Below are 18,097 nucleotides of genomic sequence, written 5' to 3' on the forward strand. Positions count from 1 at the left end.
ACTGTATATTGGCCTGTAATACATTTGATACTTGTAGAGATTATAAAATTAGAGGGTTTTTATAGTATTGTGCAGCAAGTTTTTCAGAGTATAGACTAACCTTTAATGTCATTGTTAACCTGCCTGTCTCGTCTGTTTGTTAATTCAGTTGTTATTTGTAAGCTGCTGAACACTTGAATTTCTCTCAGGATTAAAAAAGTATCTATCTATCTATCTATCTATCTATCTATCTATGTTTAGTAAGACTGAGCCCAGGATGCAGTGCAGTAATAAAAAAAAAAAAGCCAAACATAACCAAAACCCTCCAGTTCTGGCCTTGAATTCCTCCTTATTCAAAACATTTACACATGCACAGCTGTCTGAAGGACCCAGCAAGGTCCCTGCACCTCAGTTTGGGCACCAACAGAAAAGCCTCTCATACATTTGAGTCTAAACTTTTCCATCTGAGTGTTATTTTTGCTCTGGATACTCAGCCAAGTGCTCCACAAAGAGTTTCCAACAACTAGCTTGCTGTGTTTTTTACAAAACAAGTAAGTTTAAACCAAAAAAAAAAACTATCTTGCTGTGTTTTATTATGTTTATCAGACTGTTATATTTGTACTAAATGGAAAATGGCTGTAAAGAAAAAGTACTAATAAAGCAGTTAAACCAATTCATTTGACCCCCTGACAGCTAACAGTGGAGTTCTCCTGCTGGTAGCAAATGTTTGATTTTTTGCTAACATTAGCAGGGCGATGCTAATTAAAGAAACGTTGGTTTTGTTTACCTCCGCTGTCCGCAGCGAGGGCGGCTTCTTCAAAGCCTGTTTAAAAGAAGTTTCCACGGCTCCGGTCATTTTCATAACTTCGGCTCAAATCCACCGTCGGGGACTTTGTCGGTTTCTCCTCGCTTGCTCTGTAGCCGAACCGGGCTTTGAGCTAACTCACATCCCCGTCGGGTCCGTCCCCGCCGAGCCGAGCATGGATGGAGGAGTTTACTCCACTCGGACCGACCGGGAGCTCCAGGAGAAGGAGGGTGGGAGGGAAGGGAAAAAAAACTTTCACTTTCACCAAAAGTCGCCGGTTTAAAAAGCGCCAAAGTGTGACAGAAAGATGAATCTGTGGGATGTGCTGTCCTGAGTCCTGAACATGTTTGTGTGAAGGAAATATCCACCTCGGTAGCGAACAGTCCGTCAGATCCAGGAGTTCAGATTTGATCCCTCCTCCTGCAGAACCGACGAGCGGAGAGTTGACGACATCTGTCTGCCCGGAGAGCGCTGCGTTCACGGGCTGTCGGACGGAACGCACTCCCAATACAGCAAGCAGTAAATCTTAGAGCGTTACTTCACGGACAAGTTAATTAGGGACAAATTTTGACCTAGTATAAAAATTGATGAAGTTTCTTTTGAAATGTAGCATCAAATACATGTGGAAATCATGCTTATTATTGAATATTCTTGTTACTGTTATCAGTGTATGCATTTTTAAAATATTTTGAGCAGACATTAAGTATTTTGATGTATGTTCTGATAACTAAAATTTCCACATCAAACCAGATTTTGGACATTACATCAATCTTGCACCACTATTAGAGACTTTAGGAACACAAAGGAAACTAAATTGAATTATATTTTCATCAGCTTTCTTATGAATGAGATTTTATTTTATTAGATTGTTCATTTGGAGTATAAACACCTTTGTTTGTACATACCTTCTTTAAAATATACATTCTTTTTTCTTCATTCTTAATTTGTTTCTTTATCTTATCTTATTTTATTTTGTTATTTTGGAGTATAAACAGCTTTGTTTCTACACACCTTCTTTAAAAATACTGTCTTTTTTCTTCATTCTTAAATAATTCTTTATGTTATTTTAAAAGCAAAATTACATTGTATGACAATATGGTGGAAATCAATGAGATATGAGTCTGACATATGACTGAAAATAAAAATGGAGCTAAAATAAGACTAAAATCTGAAATTTTTGGTATAGAACAATATCAGAAATGAAATCAGAAAATGAACTTACCTGATTTGGTGATTTTAAAAAGCACTTAAATGACACAACAGGACAACAAAAGCCCAAATGCTTCATAAAATTAATGTTTTCATCCATAAAAACATGGAAATCTGATTTTAACAGTGCTGATTATCAAAAATATAGGACGCAAATGCAAACCAAACCCACAGATAGAATAATATTAATAATAAAAAATGACACAAAACCACATTCAACAATAAAACAGTTGAAATCATCAAGATACTGCTAAAACAGTCGTGGAAGTAGTTTTCCTATTTAATTTTGTCAGTTGCAATGCAATATCTATCAAACACTGCGCAACTATAGTTAATAGGATGTACAAAGATTTGCATTTAAAGCCTAGAAATTCAGTTTTTCCCTATAAGACAAATAATTTGCTGCTTATTATTTCAAATATCACGCAGTGCGGATTTAATGGCATAAAAAAGCAGGTTTATGGGGTTTGAAGCTGCAATGTCCGAGCTTAATTAAATGCAACATAGATCCTCCCTCTGACTTCTGACACTTGTGAAGGCAGACTGCTACCAAACACGGCTACTGCTGAAAAAGCGGAATAATCCGATTATCGTAATGCATTTAAACGCAACCCTCACTCTAGGAATTCACGTTTTCCATAGAAAACCCAACTTTTCTCTCAGTCTGTTTTAATTTATGATTAAAACGTGCACTATTACAGCAAACTAGGGTCTGATCTGGGCTCTTGGAAACTATTTCAGTGAAGAAAATAAATGGGAATTAGAATCGCTGTCAGTGCGAGGAAACACACTCAGACTTGCTGCCAGTGTGTTTGCTTTCAGCCAGGACACGCCTTCCTTTATTGCATAACTGCGGTGAGCTCGGTTCGTTTTACCTCCTGCGCCCAGAGGAGGGTGGGGTGGAGTCGCAGAGCAGTTTCAGGGTGGTAAATTCAAAGGTGGGTGAAATGTGCGATCCAGATGGCCATCACTGGAAGTCAAACCACCAGCGATCTAAACAAAAAGCGTGCAGAATAAGCATTGATTTACAGCTTCCCTGAAGTCTGTTTAAAAATTTAAGGGCAATAAATGCATTAGAATGGATCGATTATTCTGCTTAGAGAGTTACGAATGAACAGCATTGGAAGGAAAGAAAGAAAAAAGGAAAACAAGACTTTCCCAGTGGGTTTGACCGAAAAAACTAAAACCAGTTCACACATAATAATTATACAGTCATGGGACTGAGTGTTTGTGGGGAGAAAGGGGGAAGAAACCACAGCTACTAATCTGGGATAGGGAGAAATGAAAAGCCGGAGCCGCTGCACTCAATCAAAGATTTGTGGTTTCACGGAAAGCGTGATTGTAATGTTTGCTTTAACCCTCCTATTGTCATCGTTTATGGGCACCAAAAATATTGTTTCCTTGTCAGAAAAAAATCCTCAAATTTCTGAAAATTTGCAAAACCATCAGAAAAAAATTATAATTCTTTAAAAGTTTCATTTAATAATTTTATTTTTAAAAAAGTTTAAAAAACTAATTTTGCAAGAAAAATCTTGTAAATATTTTCCAAAAATGACTAAAAATCTTCCAAAAAAATCCTAAAAATATCTAGTGATTCCATATACATCAGTAAAAATTCTAATATTTTCTTTAAGAACATTCACAGAAAAATCAAACAAAATCCAGTGAAATTCACTTGATTTTGGTTGATTTTTTTCCACCAAAAAATGTTCAAAGATTTCCCAAAAATGTTGAAAATGTGGACATCAGAAGTTTCACTGTAAAAATATTTTTTTTCCACAAATTTTAAACTTTAAAATGGGTCAATTTTGACCCACAGGACGACACGAGGGTTAACTTTTCCAGGATTCTTTTTCTCCTCCCGCGACAGAAAACGTTCCCATAGACGCAGAAAAATCTCTCAACATCAGCATCTTTATTGCACAACATTCCCATAAAATTGGGAAAAAATAATCTGAGGAGACAATTCTTAAAAGACATTCTGTACAAATACATGGAAATAAAACTCGAGTATGTACAGTTTACGCGAACCGTTACGCTTAACCGTGGGCAACTAAATAATTTATTCATATACAAAGAGGGAGAAGCGGATATAAAGTCATACCTTTTTAAACATAATGGCTGGCTTGTACAAAACGTAGGTTGATAACAGCGGTGCATTTTCAAAACAGCAACAAGCATGTATATATCGATTTTTAACAGCAAAAAATGAGCTCTCAGGAAGCCTGCCACTTCTCCATTAAGACTTGTTATATTCAGGGTGCGATTTGAGCTGAAAGACGCAAACGATGTCCAGTTGTCAGTTGAATAGATCCTAAAAGCCAAAAACAAGCCCGAGCCACATCTAAGAGTTCCAAAAACTTAGCATTTGTCAAATTATTCTAGTAAAAAATTGCTGTCTGTGAGCATATATCTGATTGCTTGTCCTATTCAGACAGTGTGAGACTTCCTTATTTAATTCCCAATGCTGTCAACTGATGATTTAATAATGCAAATAATGTCGCAGTTTTCAGCAAATCACACCCTGCTTATACGGTGTAGCAACCAAAATCTGTCAATAAAACTAAACCAAAAAAAAAAGACATGTCCAAGTATGCCTTCTGTATTTTGCGTTTTTGTGAGTATTAACCATCATAAAAACGAGCTTGAAAATAGTGTTAGCCGATACATACATATCCACTATAAGGCCTACTGTGTTCCTCTACTCTTGCAGCAAACAACAAAGCCGTAAACATCGTACAAAGGTGGCAGCGCTATAAAAGTGTGAAAATATTTCAGCATTTTGGTTGTAAAATAGATAATGTGTGTTGTTTTTTTTAGCTTTTCCACAGTATAAAGGGACCCCTTCTTAATCACATTCAAAAAATACGTTTTTCCTTCCGTTTTTTGTGTGTAACGATCATCCGAAGGAATTAAAACAGCCTTCCCTTTTTCAAAGAACACAGCATCGAGTCTGCACAGTTGACATTCCTCTGATTAAAATATCTTAAAAAGTTTACCTCAGGGTTTTTCTATGGGGCAGCTGTAAATGTGTGTGTTAATTTACTGCCCATACACAGATCTGAGGTAGTGCTGTACCTGTGATAAGAATGTCAAAGCCACTTTTAGCTAATTCAAAACCAGTTTGTAGAACTAAAAATCAAGGTGAGCATCAATTATTCAATTAAAAAACTGCCTTTAAAGTCAGGTGCAGTCAAACAAAAGAAATCTGTGGGATTCTGTTGAGATATTTCAGGGAAATTTGGCTTGTAAACAAAAACATGGAGATAAACACAATGACATAATTGGCATGAGATTGATAACTTTCTCGGTGATATTTACCTCAAAATAAAGTCTAAAAATGTCCATCCATCTCCTCTAAACACCCATCACTTTGTACGACTGGGTTTAAGATTGTACAGAAAGAAAAAAAAATAAAAGCAGTCGAAGAAATAAAATCCAATGTTATTATACTGTAGGTATCTTAAAATGTCATTCTCAGCTGGAAAAATTAACAAAGTCTTTGGCTTTTGCGTCCAAAAATAAAGGAGTCTCGTTTTAAAAGAAACATTCAAACAACAGGAGAAGGTCGTTTCAGGGACGCTTCAGTCATCCGCAGAGCCTCACTCCGTCTCTCGGTCTGTGGTCTCTAACGCCACCCTGTGGTGCAACAGCAGCACTGCTCCACATTCAGCAGCACTGGTTTGAAGTGTCGTCTGTGGTCCGTGAAGACGTGCTGCTCAGGGCAAAGATCCCGCGCTAGGCCAGGCACACAGGTCAGGAACACCATGTCAGGGGTCTTCTGGGAGGTTTGGACGGCCGGTTTTGAGGCCACAGTGACGCCGCTCAGGTCCGACTGGTCCAGGAGCTGCTCGTACGGTCTCATAGCAGGATCTGGGCCACGTACGGGGAGTGAGTACTGGCCACTGCAGCTAACAGGGGGAGGTCGCTGGACTCGATTCTGCAAGGACACCAGAGCAAAGGACAGGATAGGGTTAGAAAGTGTCCAACAACAAACCTGAACTATTTTATGGACATAAACACTCATGCAATGAACTGAATCTTCTCTACTGAATGTGAGCTGCAGAACAGATCTGACTTGAACTGAATCCACCTTTAGGCTGCAGTGCTGCCTGACAAATTACAGTTATATCATTACAAGGGGTTTCGTATTGTCTTGTGCAAGAATATACACACAATCTATAATTCTCCCCAATACTTGAGCTTTTACTACATCTATCAACTCATGCCATCTCTGCTTCTTTTTAAACAGAAAAAAGTCATGAGAAAAGCTAAGAAAAACAAGAAGGCAACTAATATTGAAAATCAGTCAATATAAAAATTTTATCTGCCCTACTGATCCTAAATCAGCTGCAAAAAGACAGTTTGCAGACACCAGTCATTTAATTTGGCATACAACCGGAGAATGTAAACAAAGCCGTCTTATAGCGCCACGTGACGACGTATTTGTCCGCTCTGCCCGTCAACTAGTACCGCCTAACCAGATCCAACGTAACGACGAAACGCTGTAGGTCGATGACGCCATAAGCCGAGGACCTCCTGTATAGAATTCCCCTTAAAATGTTCCCCCCTAGTGGGTTAAATGAAGAACTAGACACAACCTGTTATCTGCATCTCTATTTCAGTGTCTTTATATACCAGTGGGTGTGGTTCCCAATGTCATAGCTAATATTCTTTGTATTTATGTGTATATTAGTATATGAGAATGTGCTACTGCTATGTAATTATATTACTGTAATGTGTTTGGTTTGGCCTGGTCTGCTGGCTTTATGTTTGCCTAATCAAGCCCGAGATCTTTGAATGGTGTATCTGTAGAGTAACCCACAGTTGGGGATGAATGCTTCATTTTCCACAAAGGAAACATTACACCTATACATTCTGCATTTTCTGCACATTCTACCCTGTCTGTACAGGCCTGCAATGCAAACTGAAGTATTTAAAATCCAGATTCTAGTCAAAACTCCTTTCTTTGGTTCTGGTGTAAGAATCCTCCTGATTTGGACATATTTTTAATAACATGTGCCCTTTAAAGGTGACCATGTTTCTAAACTAAACAGGCTGAAAAAACTCCACAGAGCTACTAGAGATCTAAAACTCCACATGAAAACATATTAATTAAAATAAATGCTTTAGAGTGCCTCAGAGTTGAGAGTTAAAGTTAACTACTTACCCTAACACCATGCCCAGTTCTTTCACATGGACTCTCGTCTGGCCCTTCAAATACTCAGCAAGCATTTTACTCTTGAAGTAGATCTCCTGCAGGCGGTCCTCAAGATGCATTATACACTAATGGGGAGGAAAGAGACACAGGAGCATGGTTAGTTAAACAAAACAAAATGTTGGTTACTGTAATAAGAGCATCTTGATACTAAAAGCTATGACCCCTCTTCAACCTGTACAGACATTAGAGCAGAAAGAGTGACAGGCGTGACTTACAAAGTTGGGTGAGACGTTGAGTTTGTAGAGCTGGTGAGTGGACTGCAATAAGCTGGAAACCAGGCTGGACACCAGGACTTCCTTCCCCAGCTTGTTGACATCTGTGGCTCGTCTCTGACTGCTGGCCACCTGCACCGTCCACTTGTCTGTGTCTGCTATAATGCAGACAGCCTCGGCTATGGGCTCATCCAATACTGGATGCTGCAGAGGACAAAGACAGTTATGTAACTCAGTGAAATATGTACTTAGAAGAACAGAAAGATTCCTCAAATGATCAGGACTGCATTTGTAATGGTATACCTAAATAAAAAAAGGGGAATCAGGTATTTCTATATCTGAATATACTGACAAACAAAATCACAAACTTACTTTTTTTTTTAGTTTTTACACAGTATAGAAAATTCTCCATTTGATTTTGGCAAAGAAAAAGCTTAGCTCACTATAGAGCAGGACTTCGGTCCTTTACCTGAACAGCATGGGTTAATTCAGTCATGAGGCTCTGCCTTAGCTTCTCATCACTGGGCATCCCATGCAGTACAAAGTCTGGCACATAGGTGGGGCAGTAGCCTCCAAAGAGAGAACGGCCAAAATTGGCGATGCTTGGCTTTGAGTAGTTCTCCACCAACTTTGACCTGCAGATCAAACATGACATGAGATTTTTTTTGTTTGTTTTTAAATGATGAGCACAGATTGTTATTCTCACTTATTCACTCACTACTACAAGAAATGAATGTTTGTGAGTCTCTGTCAATGCATCGTCCACTCACCCAGGGAAGGGCACCAGCACCTCCTCCTGCCAGTCCTCCGTCTCCTCGCTCTCGCTGTCTCCAAGTGCGCTGTCTGAGCTCTCGTTGCGTGGTATTTCCCAGTCGTTGACAGGCACTGCCTTGCGTTTTTGGTCCTCTTTGCTGTTGTTGCTTCCGTCCTGTGGGACAGGGACCGACAACACGAGATCCTTGTCCTGCTCAGCAGGACAGCTCCTGGAGCAGCAGGTGTCGGTGGAGTCTGTAGATCCACACCTGCACCTCCTCTGCAACAAAGTGTCTTCCTTCCTACTGGACCCCACCTCGCCGCTACCTGAACCTAAACAGAGACCCAAACCCTGACCCCTGACTGCACTTTGAAAGCTGAGAGCCCCCAAGTCATGATGTCGGGGAACACCCAAAGTGTCCAGCATTTCTTTGTGCATACTGTCCGCGGTACTGGCCCCCTGTTGTTTGGCCACATCGTCTATAGTTCTAGTTTCCACAGGGTACTCCATGCTGAAATACTCGTCAAAATCGTCCACACAGTTTAGGCTACAAGTGGGCATCTTGCTAGACACCCGCTGCAGAGCTGAAGTCACCTTGGTCTGTTTGGTTTGGTCCTCTGATGCACTTGTGTTGCTGGTCTTTGAATCTGGCCCCCTCTGCAGCTGCTGTGGCTGCTGATGTAGCAGCTGCAGGTGAAGCAGATGTTTGTCCTTGAGGTGTTTTTTGAAGTCCTCCTCTACCTTCCTTCTGCGGCTCTCAGTGTCCGATTCAGGAGACATGGAGTCTCCAATGAGGAAAGTCACTTTCGTTGTTGGCTCTTCTTCCTCTGGTAGAGTCAAAGCCATGGGCCCCGTCACGGTGTTTCCTGCTATCACTGGTACTGGCACTGCAGCAGCCAGGCTCTTATCAGGGGGCTTCTTTTCTAGAGGGATCCCCAAGGGTCGAGGAGCCAGCACTTTACTGGACTGGTTCCCCAACGCTGCATCCATCCCAGCCTCTGCAGAGTTTTTGCCGTCTGTGAAGACAGGATTTAGGGATGGACCTGATGTGAGAGTTGTGGGTATGGATGGAACAATAAGTTTCAGGTCGCTCTTGGTCTCTGTATCCAGCACACAGACCCGCTCCCTGGGGGAGGCCGAGCCAACACCCAGCACTGTCTCCAGTCGGGCCTCTGTTGCCAGAGGGCTGCTGGATTCCTTGTGTCGCTCCTCAGGTTCAGCTACATCTGCAGTCCTGATAACAGGAGTTGTGCCCTGACTGTGCCCCGTCTGAAGCACACTACTCCTGGACCCTTGACTCTCACTGCTGTCCTCCTCGTCTTCCTCATCCTCATCCTCCTCTTCCTCCTTGGGTGGGTCCCCAGCGCTGTGCTCCACCTCATTGTCTGTGTATGTACTACTCTGGAGGCTGTTGTCTGATGGGTAGCTGCTGTCTTCTGCCTCGGTCTGCTGGCTGTGGGCCCCTTGGGACAGGTAGTCTCCGCTGGGTTTATGGACGGTAACCAGAACATAGTCTGACTCCTCCACCTCACCCTTCCTCAGGGAGGTAGTGATGAGGGAGCCAGGCATGACGATGGCCTCATCCTCAGCACTGTCCAGCATGTGGGTCTCCAGCAGCTCTGAGCAGCGGATGAAGTAGGTGAGGACGTACAGGAGTCTTTGGACCAGCTCCTGTCTGCGGCCAACCACCACCGTCCTTGACAGCCTCACTGGTGACCCAATGGCCCCATACAGGTCCCCTACAAACGATGATAGAAACAAACAAAACAGCGCTACCATCACTGAACAGGTCTTTATATGCATCAGTTCTTTAGATGGACCAGTACTGTAAATATCTATTTAAACATTTGCTGGATATGAAAGTAAAACCGCTTACATTCTTTTTTTTTACTACTACCTAAGTATCATATTCATCTGACTTGATAGAGGGGGGAAAATCATAAATTACACTTTCCCAAACTGATGCAATATTTTTAAACAGCTGTTTAACCCACTTTACACTTTCTAATAATACCATTCTTGTTCATCATTTCTTCACCATATTTTCTTACTGTCCTATTCTCACGACAAAGTAATGCTCTGGCCTGCAGTTCTCAGTTGTGAACACTAGGTGTCACCTTTAACTCATTTTCTAATTGTTTCTCATGTCACTTAAGGTCAAAGTGTAGACTCCTCATGAAACTCGTCAAGATGCCTCTCTTACTTATGAGATATTACTTTCTATATGTCCCTATAAATTAGCTGCAACTGCTAATATATCAGTTCACAGAACTATATCTATGGATTTCCACTAGTGCAACAGGCTGCAAAACAACGTGATGTTTCTATTTCACATAAATCAGGATATACATGGACAGTTTGACAGTATAGCTTTAGCAGAAGTATTCAACTGATATCCAGATTATCCTACTGTTATTGCAGTTGCAGGGTTATTACATCTGTTGCATATTTTTCCTCCCTGCAATTGCTATTTTAAAGTTAAATGCTGCTACAGAGATGATTTAAATCTGACAACAGGAAAGGCATTACATCTGTGAGCAGAATAGAAAACGTAGTTAAGCTGCATGTAGAGAAGACAGTCCAGTCCTAACTTGCCTCCATGATGTAATAATTAACAATGGCAGATTCCAGTCAAAACAAAGACCAGACACAGGTGTTTCATTTTATTTCCCTTCCATCCGGGTGCTGTGATGGAACGCTAAAGCGTGTCCAACTCTGTGTTTGACTTTCTCACCTAGCTGCGCCCAGAGCGGGTTGTACGGATGCGTCTTTGCCAGCATGTCAACGCTCTGGGAGGAGTGTTTTTCGAGGAAGATCTTGATAGGAGGCTGGCCATTGGGCATGACGGTGGGCACCCAAGCCAAGTGATTGGTCAGGACGGCCGTCAACAATGCAGGGAGGAATCTGGAATATCAGACACAGGTTGGTCAGCAGAGAATCCAAAAACATACTTCCTAGCTGCTAACTGTGGATCAGGAATTACTCTGTTTTCCAGTTTCCCTCTTCCCCCTGTGTGGTAAGGTCAAATGGGCTCTCACTACATGGAAATTTTTGGTCAGACTTTTCTTGCTGAACTCGACACCACGTACACACATCCATTGTTTGCAACACACAATACATACGTGACACACACACATACACACACTGAATTAGCATGATTCACTTCTCAGTTCTGACCACAAGTGTCTACTTCCCTTCCTGTCTCATGACTCAACTCTGTCATGGCAAGTCAAGTTCAATCACGTGCCTGAACACAGTTGTGACTGCGGCAGTCATCAAAGGCAACAGTCATGGGAATACAGATGGGACGCCTCATAAAAGACATGATGCGATACAGTAAGACCAAAGGTTACCAGGGAAACATGACGCTTCAGTCAAGAGTCAGCGCCACGTAGAAGTAGCTTTACTCATCCTGACCAGTAGCGTTGGAAACAGTGACTTCAACTGAGAAGCTGATAAAGAAACACAAATGGTTGCCTAGGAGACAGTTTCTATTCACGGTGTACACTGAGAGAGCGTGCAGGGATTTAGACAACATGAGAAAGTCCCGGGTCTGTAGAGATTTACACTGGAGCACGTAGGATAGTATGGCTGTTAAAATAATATGTTAGTAAAAACAATTACAATATTTTTAAAATTTCCCAATCAAACAGTGGGCATAGCACTGTGATGTTATTTCACATGAATGTTCTGTTGTTGGCTGTGGTTGATTACCTTTAATAAAGAATTATTTTGGTTTTTCAAAACAACTATTTGTTGCTGGTTCCAGACACTGTAAAAACTTTTGTCATCAGCACTAAATAATATCATTTACTAAGCAAAACATTTCATTAGAAGATTTTATATTCCACCATTAAATGTCCCTGTACCTGCAGTTGGTAGATCTAAGAGTGGTTTACTGCGTTCACAGTTTATTTAATATTGGTTTAATACATTTTGCCCTTTATCAGTTAAATCTATATCACTTCTTGTGTGCAGGCTTTTATATGTCAACACAAAATAAAGTGAACTGTTCTTAAACCCTTATAAAGAAAGATTAAATACCTACGTAGCTTAAAAATACAAGTGTAAACCACATTTAATTCTCTTTAGAACCCTTTTTTAGTGACTTGTGATAGAAATTGGTGATCAAAAGTGATTTGCAGCATCAATATTTACACATGCTAGAAAGCTTCCAACATGCAGAAGATAGAGGTTTAATTTCTGAAAATATTCTTTCAGATGGTCTAGATTTGAGGTCAACTTGATGTAATGAAACAGTTAAGTGTAGTGAATGCTGCTTGAATCAACCATGCTGAATATGGGTGCTATGTTCAATAAAGGCCTTGCTACCAATTCATATATGTACAATTAGCAGTAGTTTGACATGGCTTTGTAATGACAACAATAAGCAATTAGAGACTGGCAGGGAGCTTCTCATTCACAGCTCCTTTTGAGGCAGACAAATAAATGCAAAGAGGGTGAAACGCTCACAGTGTGTGCGTGAGTGAGTGCGTTATTAAGTGTAAGAAAGGGGTTTGTGGGAGAGAGAATGAATAGTGTGTGTGAATCTGCATGTGTTTCTGTGTTGCTAAGTCTGTCACTGAAGTACAAGTCAACAAAGACGTGGAAAGAGTAGCGCATGTGCAACGTTTTTGTGCATTTCTTTGCCACTAAGTATGTGAGCTTAATTCATGCCTGCTTCCTTAACACTTTTCAGCTCAGAGAAAATCAAAACAGGTGGACTGCCTGGTTTCTACTATTGGGGAGTTTGTTGTAGCCACACAACTACTGAAAACATTATTTACTGAGATTCTATTGGATGTGATATTGTTTGAAGATGTATTTGATAGAGTTCCTTTGGGAGGACAACCTCAGACTCCTGACATTTGCGTGACATTTTTAGATATTTGCTGACTGACAGTTAATCAGGTATGAGGACAAATAGACACTCAACTGGTTCTTCGAGGTCTGCTCCATCAGCAGGGAGAGCTCCCTCATGAATTGGCCGCAGAGCTGGTTCTTCTCTGATGCTCCAGACATCATAGTCAACCAGACGGGTTCAGCCACCCTGGGCATGGTGTAGAGGTCACAGATGGTCATCCTGGAGATGAGGTATGGTGAGGGAGGGAGGGATGAAAGAGGGAGAGCGCAAATGAAAGGGAACGAGGGGAAAGAGAGAAAACAGACAGAGAGAGAACAGACACATTATTGTCTCTTGGGGTAAACAAAAGAGATCTCAGTTCACAGAGCTTCGCTGTCTGCACTGAGGCCATGGGAGACCCTCGTGTGTGTGTTGGTAACAGTCCGATGACCTTGCGTGCACTCACACACACACACACACAACCTTGTCTCTTGGTCTATACAGTGTGCGTGTGTATGCTTGTGTGTATATCTATCTGTATGTGGCTCAGCTGGTGCGTTTGTCCATTGAGAAGGACTGGAGTTTCCATGGAACGCGGGGCGTGTTGGTGAGCATGTCTCGGCCAGAGGCCAAGCTTTGACACAGGGGCAGAGGGGAATCTCTACAGCCCGAGGAATGTGGAGAATCAGGACTTTTTTTGTCACAGTTGAATTATGAACTGCAGCTGCTTCCTTCAGGGTTTGAACATGCAAAGTTGTACAGACAACCAAGAAAAGGGACGTCAGTTTTTATTAGACTATCAGGTGTTTCAGGCGGTTTTATCTGCCTGCTTTTATTGCACTGCAAACGTATTAACGGACATCATAATAAAATTTCAATCTTCAGCTAACACAACAGCATAATCAGGCTAACTGCAATGTATCAGCTGCTGACTTAACTATCTGCTATCACCCCAGGTGATTTGTCACAAGACTTGCAGGTCCCTACTGATAAGGAATAAAAATGTTGTGCTGATTGCCTGATTTGATCTTACTGGAAGCTGCAGGACTTCTCAGGATGCAAACAAGGTTACTGCTGCTGTAAACTCACAACCCCTTTGACCTATAAAGAGCTCAGTGATCGGAGAGATGCAGGCAAGCTGCATGCTGAGAGAAAACACAGGTGTCACACAGTGAAAGTGACCTTCACTACAAGTCCAGTATTTGAGTTATTAAGCTATTTTTGGATGATGCATTTCCCAAAGAAAACAGGAACACTCGTACTCTCTGTACATGGCTATATAAGGAGCAATCGTCAAAAAAGTAGAACTGCTGTCTGTAACAGCATTGCGATACAGTTGCTGCAAGCGGTTCTTTTATGTCTGAGCTGTTTAGTGATGTAACCCTAAACCTGTCCTCTCAAGACTCATATCAACCGTGACATTTGAGAGTTCACAGTGGGATCATACAAGGATGCCAAATGTCCATTAACAAACCATCCTTCAAAAACAATTAGGATTTATAAACAGATAAATTTTTTCTTTAGACTTAGAAAACATAATCTTTAGTTTGATGAAATTGTTCATTTCCAATGAAGTGGCTGACTTCCTACATTTCTCCATGAATCGGTGCATGGACAAACTTAGAGTAGAACATAACTGAACTTATGCAATGACTGATTGCAGCACTGTTTGATCAGATTCTTGACAAGAATTGACTAATTGATGATAAATCATTAAGAAATACAGCGCAGCATGAACCACAGCAGGACCCAGTGGGATAAACCAGAATGAACTCAGCACATACAGTACATGTCTCTGACTCTCTTTACGTCTGGTTGTCGGCAGGGCAGCAGAGATAATATGTCAGTCGCACTGCAGCATCAAATGACTTAATAATACTTTATTCATTCCTGTATTATGAACAGGTTGACTTATCCGTGGCCTTTTTAAGCCCCACTTGACCCTGCCGTGTCTGGTGTGCATTCATCTAAAGAAATCCTGCCACTGGGCAGAGGTCTAAGGGTGAGCCAGTGCTAGATAAGTGGGGAAATCTAGTCTTAGCCTCTCTGCAGCAGCTGTTCAGGTGAACTTTAAATGGCGCGTCTGTGATGGGAAATTACACTGGTGTGTCAGGCTGAGGAGCTAGATTTAAATTAGCTCACTATGGAGGGCAACCATTCAAACATTTCTGACCTCATTTATGACTTACGGCTTTACTAAGTGCTGTTTCATAAGCCAATTTAACGAGCCTCATAAATAATGCAAGTTAGGCTGCACTGTAATGGTCACTGACATACTCTAATTCTAGTTTAAAAAAAAGGAGAAACTCTATGCAAACAGGTGGATATCCTGATACAAAATAAGTCCCTATTTCTGCATGAGGACTACTGCTCAGATGTGAAGGGTACATTTCAAGTGCTGTTCAAACATGGCTCATCCTTTTTGCTTTTGTTTTAGTTCACTTGATGGCGATGTTTGGTGCACACTTTAATCAAAGCTGCTTTATACAAGAATAAGTGCACCTTATTTGCATGCATGTGCAGTCAAATAGGAACAGGGTTAAGAAAAAAATCTATTTTAAATTTGAAATTACAGTTTTCAAATAGCAAATGCTGCAATTTAGAATCTGCAATATGCACCATGTTGGATTTAGTGTTTAAACTGTCTGGTTTTACAAAGGCAAGTAATCCTCTTGTGGGAATCCTAACTGAAGCCTGAGTTTACAAAATGCTATCGCAAATCAAATTGCAGTAACAATTAGTAAAATTGCAAGAAGATGTTTTCCCCAAGTGAGAAAATTTCAAAGCCTGGTCCCTTTAATGTTTTGCTTTGCTCAGAACTCCTGGCTGCACTCTTAATTGCAAACCCCAACATAACCCCCAGTACAGGCTGGTGTTACTTTTATGTACACATGCCTGTGTTAAGTGCGCAGCTTATCTTTACCAGCATGTGTGAGTGTGTGTGCATGCCCACCCTTCAACTACGTCAAAGTTGCACTGCTATAGAGGAAAGGCATTTCTTCCAGTTTCTTTCTGTAATGTTCCATGAAGTCAAAACCCCTTAATGGCAAAGGTGGCTATCCTTATATTTAGCTGCTGTCTGAAGGTGAGATTTTACAGATATTTTGTTAGCCCAGGGCGCTAGCGTTCCTCCCGCTGGCACTCACATATTATTTACTATTCTGGTGCTCGTGACCAGTGTCTGAGGTAGATAGGGTTGCCACTCGGGAGGGTTGGGCTGCTGAGGCTGGCTGTCAACAGGCATATGACTGCAGCAATGAGGGGACCTCAAACAGGGAGCTGCTTGCCAGTGTGTGTGCAGCAGTGAAAGTAATGGTGGAGAAAGGCATGTGCACACACACGCATTGGACAAGTGTGTATTTTATGAGTATCAAACAGTCATACAATACCGACAGGCATGTCTCACCCATACACACATGCACACGCACACAGTTTTGGAGCCCAGTCTGTACAAATTTATGATTTCATATTTCTTGTCATCACAAATAAAGACTATTTCCTTTCTGGAACTGGTGCTTCTGATAAGTCTAAATGAAACTTTAGTCAAGCTAGTGGTGCAGAGTTGACAAGCAAGCAGCAGCAGTTTCGAAAACCTCAATGGCGCCAAAGCAAGAACTTTCAGCATACATTGCCTTTGCAATGCAGCAACTATGGTTTGGTTTAAGTAAGGAGGGGAACAGGGTGTTCCTCCTTTCTTTTACCCAACATATTTCAACATGTTTTACTGGACTTGTATGCTGTATTATCAGTATTTTTTTCTCTAACAATTACTTAAAGGAGCAAAACACAAACATGAGAACTAGCAGAACTGTTAGCATCACACTATCCTCATACAAAAAGGTGACTGTTTATTAACTATTGATTGCTTGGACGCTTAAGCACAGTGTAACTCCACAAAAAATAGAGAATCACTTCATCTCACCTCAGCATCTTTCATATTACATAAATTTGCGTGTTACAGAGATATGAAATGCTCACCGATAGTTCTAGGTGGCCCATACAAACCCACCACCTTCCCCTGCTCATTTACCATTTTAGCAACAAAAAATTACAAAAAAAAAGTAAAAATTTAACCAAGTGGCATTTTAGGTTGATTCAATTTAGAGTGACGATTGCTTAATGAACTTCGAAAAAAAAAAATCTGAGATGTTATCAGTAAAAATCAGTTTCCTGGCTGTTTGATTTTAGAAAAGGAATCCTGGTAACCTACGAGCTTAACCAACTATGCCTGGAATGAAAGGCACATATAAAATATTTGTCAGGTCATTAATGCTGAGCAAATGTTAGCACCACAACACAAATAACACGGGATAAATATGGGCACTTGGTGACCTACTTTACGGAGTATTAAGACTTTGCTACTGGTGTATGTAACGTAATAAATGAAAACAGGTTTTGGATAAAATGTATGCTACTGAAATATCTGCAAACTTTATTTGAATGTTATAATTCTGGAATGTGAAAAGTTGTTTAAAAAAATAGAACTGCTATGTTCTTTCTGAAAAGATGTGACACTAGCCTTGTCTTTATAGCATGTAATAATGTTACTTTTATGGCGTTATAAACAAACTTCCTTCCTTCACCATAATAGCAGCTCATTGTGTTCCAGACAGAGTCATGTTTTTTTTCCCTCTCTACATCTTCTTTTTTTTCAATCACACCAGCTATTTCTGTACTGTATCCTACCTGCACCTCCTCCATAACAGGAAACCCACACCATGGGCAAACGTCCCACTATGTGCAGCGATTACTAACGACTACAAAATGAATGATACAAGTTGCAGAGCATGCTTTTCTTCTTTCTAATTTTAGCGTGCAAAGATCTACAATAGAAGTGCAAAATCCATTTCCTGGAGGCAGATTTTAAATGTCACATTTTTCCTGTATTTCCATGACGTGGAGACTCAGCTATGTACCCGGGCAGAGAATGAGTGTTTGACTACAGTGCATTGATACTGAAGAGTTGGCTTTCGTGAACTAGGAGTGTGCTGTTGTTGTTTTCTGTTTGTGGTTGAAACTTGATGGTAAGTTGCAGGATAATCTTAGTTATACCATAATGAAGTGTGCAGAGCCC

The 18,097-nt window shown here is 40.9% G+C and overlaps 2 protein-coding genes across 2 annotated transcripts in view; both read right to left on the reverse strand.

The window, feature by feature from the left end:
* rapgef6 (Rap guanine nucleotide exchange factor (GEF) 6) overlaps positions 1-1,206 on the reverse strand; it is a 167,235-nt gene extending 166,029 nt beyond the window's left edge. Inside the window, exon 1 of the mRNA XM_055017168.1 lies at positions 767-1,206. Within this exon, the coding sequence (XP_054873143.1) occupies positions 767-841 (75 nt within the window). The 5' untranslated portion in view covers positions 842-1,206. The remainder of the gene's footprint in view (positions 1-766) is intronic.
* A 2,683-nt stretch (positions 1,207-3,889) lies between these two features.
* Positions 3,890-18,097, reverse strand: part of fnip1 (folliculin interacting protein 1) — a 53,084-nt gene continuing 38,876 nt past the window's right edge. Inside the window, exons 12-18 of the mRNA XM_023275743.3 lie at positions 13,117-13,263; positions 10,915-11,084; positions 8,197-9,919; positions 7,896-8,061; positions 7,430-7,630; positions 7,164-7,279; positions 3,890-5,933 (exon numbers count right to left, since the gene is read on the reverse strand). Of these exons, the coding sequence (XP_023131511.1) occupies positions 5,855-5,933; positions 7,164-7,279; positions 7,430-7,630; positions 7,896-8,061; positions 8,197-9,919; positions 10,915-11,084; positions 13,117-13,263 (2,602 nt within the window). The 3' untranslated portion in view covers positions 3,890-5,854. The remainder of the gene's footprint in view (positions 5,934-7,163; positions 7,280-7,429; positions 7,631-7,895; positions 8,062-8,196; positions 9,920-10,914; positions 11,085-13,116; positions 13,264-18,097) is intronic.

Source organism: Amphiprion ocellaris, chromosome 14 (assembly GCF_022539595.1).
Source record: "Amphiprion ocellaris isolate individual 3 ecotype Okinawa chromosome 14, ASM2253959v1, whole genome shotgun sequence".
NCBI classification, from domain to species: Eukaryota; Metazoa; Chordata; class Actinopteri; family Pomacentridae; genus Amphiprion; species Amphiprion ocellaris.